Source organism: Triticum dicoccoides, chromosome 6B (genome assembly GCF_002162155.2).
Source record: "Triticum dicoccoides isolate Atlit2015 ecotype Zavitan chromosome 6B, WEW_v2.0, whole genome shotgun sequence".
NCBI lineage: Eukaryota > Viridiplantae > Streptophyta > Magnoliopsida > Poales > Poaceae > Triticum > Triticum dicoccoides.
Genome location: NC_041391.1, coordinates 265,604,783 through 265,614,854, shown reverse-complemented (window position 1 = coordinate 265,614,854; position 10,072 = coordinate 265,604,783). Strand labels below are relative to the sequence as shown.

The 10,072-nt window shown below is 46.6% G+C and overlaps 2 protein-coding genes across 2 annotated transcripts in view; one reads left to right on the top strand and one right to left on the bottom strand.

The window, feature by feature from the left end:
• LOC119322347 (cyclase-like protein 1) overlaps nucleotides 1-4,719 on the top strand; it is a 15,284-nt gene extending 10,565 nt beyond the window's left edge. The window contains exons 2-6 of the mRNA XM_037595843.1: nucleotides 2,504-2,548; nucleotides 3,409-3,481; nucleotides 3,572-3,669; nucleotides 3,835-3,905; nucleotides 4,252-4,719. Coding sequence (XP_037451740.1) covers nucleotides 2,504-2,548; nucleotides 3,409-3,481; nucleotides 3,572-3,669; nucleotides 3,835-3,905; nucleotides 4,252-4,377 — 413 coding nt within the window. The 3' untranslated portion in view covers nucleotides 4,378-4,719. The remainder of the gene's footprint in view (nucleotides 1-2,503; nucleotides 2,549-3,408; nucleotides 3,482-3,571; nucleotides 3,670-3,834; nucleotides 3,906-4,251) is intronic.
• Nucleotides 4,720-4,990: 271 nt separating this feature from the next.
• Nucleotides 4,991-8,155, bottom strand: LOC119322345 (probable glycosyltransferase At5g03795). The gene is made up of 5 exons (XM_037595841.1): nucleotides 7,661-8,155; nucleotides 6,904-7,190; nucleotides 6,175-6,407; nucleotides 5,883-6,040; nucleotides 4,991-5,506 (listed from the first exon to the last, which is right to left on the bottom strand). The coding sequence occupies exons 1-5, from the start codon at nucleotides 8,096-8,098 to the stop codon at nucleotides 5,405-5,407; spliced, it is 1,218 nt and encodes a 405-aa protein (XP_037451738.1). The 5' UTR covers nucleotides 8,099-8,155; the 3' UTR covers nucleotides 4,991-5,404.
• Between the last annotated feature and the right edge of the window lie 1,917 nt (nucleotides 8,156-10,072).

Genomic DNA, 10,072 nt, shown 5'->3' with positions numbered 1-10,072 from the left:
GAGGACGGGGGCAGGCCGGGGCGCGGCGCCGTTATCCTCCCGATCCAATCGGGAGGGAGGGGGGAGAGTGGATGCGAGTGGGGGGTGGCTAGGGTTTCGGGGTCTCACCCGGGGGGAAATAAGGAGAGAGGGGGTGGGTTTGCCAGGCGGCCCGGTGGCCTGCTGGGCCGAAGCCCAGTGGGGGGGAAGGGGGTGTTCTCTTTTTTTTTTGGTTTTCTGTATTTCTTTCCTTTTGTATTTTCTTTTATTTTTTCTTTTCTGTTTAAATCATTTAATCCATTTAGCCATTTTATAAAAATATGACTGTTGCACTATAATTACCTTTGTAATATTCGTCAACCACCGAACAATTTTATTTTAATTTTTGAAAACTTTTATTGTTTTCATCAATTTGAATTTTGAATTTGAACGGTTTCGAATTATTGCGAGGATAGCAACAGTAATCGGGATGACGTGCCATGATTAGCGTGGGATTACTGTAGCAAGATTATCCGGGCGTTATAGTGATGGAGGTGGATCCCACCGGATCTAGCACAGGGAGAGGTCGATGTGGCGGGGCGACCGCCATGGATGGGGAGGAGGCAGTGGTGCTGGTGGGAGGGGGTGGACCGGAGGAGCTGGATCCAGCGGCGGGGCGTCGCGGAGGACCGGTGCGGCATGGATCCGGCGACGAGGTGTTGCGGGAGCCGCAGCGGCCTTGGTCTGGTGGCGGGTCGTCGCGGCCGCGGGGGGGCTGATCCGGGGCGCGCTCGCCATGGCGGCCCGGGAGAAAAGGTGGGACGTGGGGGGTGCCGCTCGGATCGAGTGCCCCTGCCGGCCGCCGCGGGGATGTGGGGAGTGGAAGGCGGGGTGGGTTGACGAAGGTCGTCGTGGGGACTAGGGGGTGCGGCGGCGTGCAGAGAAGGTGAGGACGTGGGGAGGGGTGGTTAGTTTTTTTCCTTCGGATATGCGTGGTTAGAACGGTTCGGCTGGCTGTGTACTGCGCGTCCGGGGGTGTTAGCAGAATAAGCCCCAGGTGTGCAGAATAAGGTCTTAAGGGGGTGTTATCATAATAGACTCACCCTCTATGTGTGTGTGTGTGTGTGTATTTGGAAAAGGAGGATGACCCCCGGTCTCTGCATCTGGGAGATGCATGCGGCCATTTTATTAATTATTCTCGAGGACCTTACAAAGTAGAACAATAATATGTCTGAATCCGCCCATCTTGACAACATCTGCCGCTATTCCTATCCAAATGATGAAGAGGTGCAAGCTGGGCCACATACCCAGACCTCTCACCTAAGCCTAACATCTAAAGTCGGAGGCCCCGACCGAGCCATCTGCCAGGTCCGGGACTCAAACATGTCCGACACACTCACATGTTTCATCGCCGCCATCTTCCATTGGTCCATCTTTAGAGCAGATTGAGGTGACAACCTTGGCACGTCCTCCGCCATCGACACCACCACGACGCCAAACGATGACCTTCACCTACGTGAGCCTTGGCAGGTCCTCCGCCATTAACACCACCATGACGTCAGCCGACGACCTCCACCTACGCGAGTCCATCTCCAAGCAACGAACTAATCCATGCTAGGATAGGGCCGCACCACCGCCGTCGCCCACCACCCACAAGCGCCACCCAACCCCAAGGTTCCCAAAGCGGCGCCGATGCCTCCAAGGAGGGGAACGGTGCCCTCAGGCGTCGTCGTCGGCGCGGCCGGTCATGGCCGGCCAGGGATTTCGCTCGGACTAGATCCCCGCCACCAGCAGCGCCTCCTGTACAAGCTGGCCCGCACGCCGAACAGGGAAGGAGGGGACGCGCCAGATCACGCGCACCGGCCGCCGCAGAAGCCGTCGCCGGCCGCCAACGACCACTGGATCCCGCCGCCTGCGCGGCCGAGACACCAGATCCACCGCCCGCACGGCTACTAGCCGGCCGTGCCTTGCCAATGGAGTCGCCGCTCCAGATCCGGGGTTCCCCATGCATAAGCAGGGCAACCGAGGCCCCGCCGCCACCATCCTTGGCGCCCCGGGCTTGCCTGGCGGCTGCGAGGAAGGGAAGAGGGGGGTGAGGAGGAGGGGCGGCTAGGGTTGGGAGGAGGGAGGTGCAGGATTAGCTACAATCAATTATACATGCAATAGTCTTTGAAATTTGAATACACACACTTCAAATCTTGGGCTCACAATTGAGCCCCTCTCTCGGAGAACTCTAGGTGCCAATTCATATGGGCAACGCGACAATCGATTTTCTTGTAGTTGATGTTCTCTGATCCGGAGTACTCCCTCCGTTGCAAAATAGATGACTCAACTTTGTACTAAAGTTAGTTCAAAGCTGAGTCATCTATTTTGGAACGGAGGGAGTAGCTGTGAAAGAGGCTCCTCTCAAGAGAAGATAATTATATCGCCAAATGCCCTCTGTATATTTTTTGACCCAAAGATTTCCCTGCCTGACTTACATTAAAATTGGCATGGTACTTATGAATGATTTATTAACGGTCCACGTATTCTTGTTTCTGGACAGGTCCTGCCTTACTGGTCGATGTTCCAAGACACACAAATATAACAGGTAGGGCCTGGGGATGTGCTCTCTCTTCTTTTACAAGGAGACCAGCTCCTCCATTGGATCATCGATGATGAATCACCCTGCTAATGAACTTCTTATATCATGTCACAAGATTAATTTAACATGGCATTCGAGATACATGTGCATTACTAATATGGTGCCGTATTCAGATATCGGTTACTTCATTTTCCTTTACGGTGGTTTGTCACAAATTCGATATGCATTTACCAACATCGGCACTTCGAAAAAAATAAATGGAAAGTGATAATATCCTCATTAAAAATATTAATTCACATCCATGCTGCCTGGTATTTGGTATATGATGCCACCATTAATTCTATGCAGCTGAAGCAACGGAATCACTAAGGGCTTCTTTGATTTGCAAGATATTTAAAATAAAAGGATAGGAAAAACACATGATTTTAGAGTGTTATGTACACATGAAACCTATAGGTATGGAAAACCACATGAATTAACACCAAAGAGTGTTTGATACCTCTGTTTTTAAGGCGTCCCGCCTTGGACGCTTAGGCGACGCTTAGGCGATAAGGCGCCCCGCCAGCGCCTTACAAATATGCCCGCCTTAGGCGCTTAGGCGTCCGCCTTAGGCGCTTAGGCGTCGCCTAGGCGATAAGGCGCCCCCCCAGCGCCTTAGATCGCCTTACCGCCTTAAAAACATAGTTTGATACACCGCAGGAAAACAATGGACGTAGAAAAATGAGGTTTGGGTGTATGTAAACTTTCCTCCAAAATGAACTGCAAAGGCTTCCTTAGGAAAAATTCCTCAGGGTCCTATTCCTGTGAATCAAATGACCTACATAGGAAAATTCATAAGGATTCTATTCCCCTCTAACTCTATGCAGCTGAAGCAATGGAATCCCTAAATATACCAAAAGGTGTTCGTCGAGTTCTCTTCAGGACATTGAACACAGACAGGTATTGGCCTCTTTGAAGGGCACATATTCAAGTAGATAATATATTTTTCACCATGTCATTACTACATGCATGCAAGCAAATGATCTGTAGGGGGCTCATGTGGAAGCAAGGAGGTGATATGAGTTTTGTTGGATTTACGGAGGATGGTGCACAGTGGTTAGTTGACAACACCGACATCAAACTTGTTGGTAAGTAAACAGGAGCTGTACTTGTATTGCACCAAATTTGTAAGAACCTTGTGAAACTGTGAACTGCCTAGGTTCAGTTAGTTCATGACCTTTTCGCTGGTGGATCAATATATGCATACCTTATCTGATGTGAACTTAACATGGTGATATTGGCAAATTATGCAGGGATTGACTATATATCAGTTGCTTCATTTGACCACTTGATCACTGCCCATGTGGCCTTCTTCAAAAATGCGGTAAGATGTGCCCTTTCATGGCCCCAAAAAGAAACCCATGTGAAATTGAAGCCACCAGTTATAACCTCGTAGTTTTGCACCAGCCTCTCGTCATATGCTGCTTATTCCCCAAGTCTGACAACATGTTAGTACAACATTGCATGTTGACAAGTTGATCAAAGTCTTGGTCCCACCAATTCCTTACTGATCAACCTCTTTGGGGGACCCAATGCTTGCTTACGCTATTTTAATGCTCTTCCGAAGACATTTCACATATCAGTGACGAAGAACACAAATAACTTGCCTTCTTAGAGACAGCATCGTTGATCGAAAGTGTCGGTTGTTTTACTTTACTTTGTTCTGTCAGGATATCATCCCAGTCGAAGCCCTGAAACTAGACAACATCAACACTGGACTATACATGCTGCACTGCTTACCTCTAAGACTGGTTGGCTCCGAGGGTTCACCAATCAGGTGCATTCTTATCAAGTGATCACTTGGCGGCTGCTCTTGCCAAAGGCTGCAATGTATCGTGCCCACAGATGCTACACCCTAGCTAATGTCTTGGTGCACAGTCCATATCCGTAAAAATAAAATGCCTGATGTCATGTATATAAGTCTGTACTGCCAAATCAACATTCCAATTTAGCATTACTAGAAATCAACAATGAACTTGTAGACTCATGGCAGTCTGGTTGCTCTGCCACTGCCACGCTGTAACCCATGTTGAACCACAGGAGTTCAGCAACTTTCAAGTACATGTTGGCATGTTGCACTCAAGCAATTTCTGCAATATTTTCACTTAACATGCCTATGATGAAATCTGTTAGTGCTACTACCATTGCTGATACATTGAATGCTTACCGTATGAGTTCTCATGTTTCCTCTGGGTACACATGGATGATAGTATTACAAAAGTAACATGAATACTGTCATGCACAGCCATATTAGCCCCCGGGTAAAATGACACAAGTCATTTTTTCTGATGCTAGCATGTCAATCTGACATGTCTCTGCATTTACCATCTCATCCGTAATAATCATATATCATACATTACATTATACGAGTAGAGTAGTTGGATCATGTCTCACAGGAGCAAAAAGAGGTGATCATGTCAATCTAATATATCTTTGGATGCTTACTATCTCATCAGTAACAGCGTACATTACTTTACAAGAGTAGGTGCAAAATTTGTATAAGCATAAGCAATTACTCAGGCAGATCAATATATAGCAAAGCAAACTACAAAAGCAATGCCACAGAAAGGACTCAAATATGGGGGGAACCAACTAACCGAAGAATGGCTAATGAATCTAATAACTACAACACAATTTTTGCGATATCGTCGATTGCCAACTTTTCTATGTAGATGTTTTCCTTGCACCAATGACCCGTCCAGCTACTAACTACAAGAGCGAAGAACAGAGGCCGTACTTGGTATATCACAAGCAGGTAGACCTATAACATCATTCTGATGGATCACGCCATTATGTTGCAAATAGTGACCGTGAAGTCTTGAGTTAGTACTTGATCACATGATGCCGCAGCCACAGCTCATACATAACCATGTGGAATGCATCATAAGGAACAGGAGGTGAGTGCCATACAAAGTGTTTCTGAACCTGCAATCCCAACTTAACATATTAGTATCGGACCACACTAGAACTTTGATAACCATTTACTACAGAAAAAAATAAAATAGCCAAATCAAAGGTTCCACTACTCAGTTCTTCATTCTTGTTTTTTCAGATTCAACGGCTCAAGTCTAATGATAAGACAGGTGACACATTAGAATCTCGACCAACGAACAAAGCTCTTGTTACTTTATACCCTGATCTTCTACATTATTTTCCATCACAATAAGATTCAATATTTAACATCATCCTTCAGATCATGAATAACTACTCTATCTTGTAGATAAAGGAAGATGAATGCATAAACCGGAAGTTTTAAAATGACAAAATCACCTACTCACTTATTTACTCAAAAGATGCATACCTGAACTAAAGATTTGTGAAATGCAACAAATTCTTGCTGTGAAAAAGATTTCAGGATACTCTTTAGTTCATATACGTCGCGCTCCTTAAGTACAACCGCGAACTTTCTCCAGTCAAGAACATCATTGAAAGGCAAATCATAGTAGTCCGACAAAATAACTAAAAGGACACAATAGAATTAATTAGAAAATAATAATATGGGAATCACTAAAAAAATTGAGCACCCATGAAAGGGGAATAACAATAAGGAATGGTCATGGGTGCCATGTATTTTGCATGTCAAAAATACTAACCAGGGACACAGCCATAGTGTATTGAATCAGATATACGAGCACTATTAACTTGAGAGCCACCAGGGCAGATACAGAACTTAGTACGGTAGAACTGCTTCTGATAAACTAGCTCTCCAATAGCTCTATTAATCCGATTATTGCTAATAGCAAGCTCTGTATCATTCTCCCAGACTCGTGCCAAAATAACTCGTATTTTCGAGTTGCGATGACCAGCCCAAAATCCAAGATTTGTCCTGTTTTCCATTGCAAAAGAAGCAATTTAAGATATAGATATAGCAAGAGTGCAGATAGATGTTTACACTGCAGTGGTGACCAGTTTATCGCTATCAATTACGAGCAATTTCCGAATTCCAGTATGCACTAGAAGAAAACATTTATCACACCTTAAAATCATGTGCACAAATAAATCAGATTCAAAGAGTATTCAATGCATAAATAAGGAGACAGTTGGGTAAATAAGAGTCTGTGTTTCACAAAATTTCTGACACAAAACAGATATCATTTCGCAAGAGGCTATAGTTATTAGAGTCATATTGGAAGGCACCAGGCCACTAAATCTAGCCAAAAAAAAAAGCTACTCAAGAGTTCCAAACAGTTAAGTACTATGAATTTCTGACGTGTTTCAATGAAATAAAAACTAGCATACAGAATTATTTTTCTTTTATATCACATATAGAGGCCCTTATAATTACATTATATAGCTCAACAAATAGGAAGTGCCATCTCAACCTGTTTTCAATGTCATTCCCTCCTTCAGGTAGAGCAAATGGCTGTAATACTTGAGGCAGAGCAACATCCTTATGAGGTATAAAGTCAACATTATAGCTTGGCGAGCAGACAGCTCTAATAGAGTTCTTCACCATGAACGGAAGTCCTTCGAACGCCCTCACGCCTACATCATGGCATGCGACAAAGAAGTGGTCCGCTCCTAGTGTGCGGTTCCAATAAGGGTACTTGCTTATCAAGCCTTCAACATAATCCTTAACTATCATTGTCATATTTTCATATGAAGTACCCTGCAACACTAAAAAAGATGCATGTAAATAATTATCAGAGCAATTCAATCACAAGACAAGAAGAACAACACACACAAAATAACTAGCATGTGAAATTCAAGTCACTTCTGGTCATACAGCTGTTCGCTGAACTTTAAAAAGAACAGTTCAACCATGGCTATCATAAGAAAGAATATTTTTCCATTACTTTTGTGGGCAAGCAAGTTGAAACACCGAACATCTTACGTCAGACTAATATAGCCAACCAAGTCAAATAGCATCTCTACAACATCGTTCTACTTTTGCTTTAGCTGTGATCTGTGTAGGCATTAACTAACATACCATGAGAATCCATATTACTTCAGAGTTTGACAATGTGCCTAGCTCGCCAGCCACACAGTAGTACCGAGTATACCAAGAACAGTACAATACTGTAGGAGTCATAATGCGATAAAACGAGCAGTAGGGTTAAAGAGAGTGCAGGGAGGGACCTTGCCGCGCATCTTGTGGGGCGAGATGGGGACGAAGAAGAGGTCGGCCTTGTCGGGGTCTTCGGTGCGAAAGCGGCTCTCCCGAATGTTCTGGAAGAAGTATCCCTCGCTGGCGTACTTGCCCGTGAGCTTCCGGGGCGTCTGGTAGAAGGTCTTGGGGTCGCCGTCCGGGTAGATGTAGACCTTGAAGCTCCGCTCCATCTCCGCGTACCCCGCCGCGAACGCCTCGGGAGAGTGGTAGACCGACGGGAGCGACGCCGGCGGAGGAGAGGAGAGCGGGAGGCGGCGGGGTTCATCTAGGGGGAGGGAGGGGGGCGCGGCGGGGCGGAGCGAGCGGAGGGAGAGGAAGGATATAGAGAAGAGAGCTACCACGGCGAGGAGGAGGAGCGCGCGGGGGAGGGGCGAGGAAGCGCCGGCGCCGGCGAGGCGGCCGGCCATCGCCGGAGGTGAGGATGTGAGTGGAGCGAGGGAGTGATGCGGGGTGCGGATTGAAAGGGAACGGCGACTCGAGGGTGTTTTCTGCAACAAAGAGGCCGTTTAGATCTTCTGCGATCCTTTTGTTTTCCTAAAGACTTATTTATGTCCTGATCGATCTCAAGCGTTGGTTTCTGGATAAACGGCTCTCAGTTTGTGCACGTTGTCATCAATATTCTTGGTACACCACAGCAAGCAAGCCAAAGAAAAAGTACTGTATGTGCGTGTAAGAGCATCTTCAAAGGGTTATGTAAAACAACGACCTTCAACAAATGGTGTATCTTTATTTGGTGCCGAAAATTTTGCAGTTGTCCCAAATTTTAACTCCAAGTGACATATATTTGCAACACCACTAGCAGCTGCCCTAGAAACAAAAACGAACCGCCACTGTGAACTTTCACCATTGTTGCGTCCCCTCACCCTGCATCCACGCCGACCACCATGAAGCCTCTCACCCCATACCACTCCTCGATGATCTATGTCGCGGCCGCCCCGACCCCTCTAAGCTGGCTACACGGTTGTGCCATCCCACCCCGCTCCTCGCTGTCGTCTGTCGTGGTCGTCGAGCTTGTGCCGCCATCCATGAGCACCGCTCATCGTCGTCCCCGAGCTCCTGCCATCATCCCTAAACTACTCCGCCACCAAAGTCCGCTATCACCGTCGCCGTCCCTGTTGAGCTCCTTCCTGTCATTGGCTCCGCCTCCAATGAGAGATCATCATGTTTCACACGGTTCTCAAATTTTAGGGCATTACTTTTACATTATTTAAAGGGTCCCGATAACTGCCACACGTGTGGTGTATCGGGTAGTTGTGCCACACGCCTCGTGTGGCATGGACAGCAACCAGCCCACACACCTACGTGTGGGCAAAACAACTAATGCCCACACACCTTTTTTTCCCTCCCGAACCCTCTCACACGTGTGCGTGTGGGCGAAGTTGATAACCTCCACACGTCCGTATGTCAGGCCTCGTACCCTCCTGGTCCCGCACGCCACGCGTGACGCCCACCGCGCGCCCGCAGTTGCCATGGTCCAGACCCTCGTCCATGTTCGTTTAACTGCAGTTGCCATGTCGCTGAACTACGGTTGCCATGTCGGACAACTGCAGTTGTCATGGTTGCTCAACTGCAGTTGCCATGTATGGTCTGATCTAATGTAGTTGCCATGATTTCATAACTTTAGGAGTTGCCACATACTAACATTAGGCAGTTGAGAGAGTTGCCATGTGCTCACAAGCATGCTAGGGCAGTTGCCATGTAAAAAGGAAGAGTTGCCATCTGCTTACGTGCACGTTAGGGCAGTTGCCATGTACATGCACGTTGGGGCAGTTGCCATGTACCATGCAAAAACACATGGCAACTCGGTAAAAGAGAGTTGCCATCTGCTTACTTGCACACTATGCAGTTGCCGTGTACCCTGCAAAAACACATGGCAATTCGGGTAAAAACAGAGAGTTACCACCTGCTTATAAAGCACACTAGGGGCAGTTGCCATGTGCGCTGCAAAAATACATGGCAACTAGCAGCTTGGGTGTGGGAGAGGAGACGGGCGTGTGGACGAGATGGCAAATGCCCACACACTAGCCCTTGTGTGTGCGTGCAAAGTGGCGTGTGGCGCGAACTGCTGAACGCCCACACACCAGCTGTAACGCCCGGATAATCATGCTACAGTAATCTCACGTTAATGATGCCACGTCACCTCTGTCACTGTAGTTAATCTCGGGTTAATTCAAAACCGTTTCAAAATTCAAATTCAAATTAATGTCAACAAATAAAGTTTTCAAATATATAAAACAAAATGTTTGGGTTGTGCCAAAAATGGCATAGGTATTTATAGTGCAGCAAACTCATTTTTAGAAATGGCCTAAATGATTTAAAATGAAATAAAACAGAATAGAAAATGAATAAAAGAAAGAAAATACAAAAGAAAAAAAAAGAAA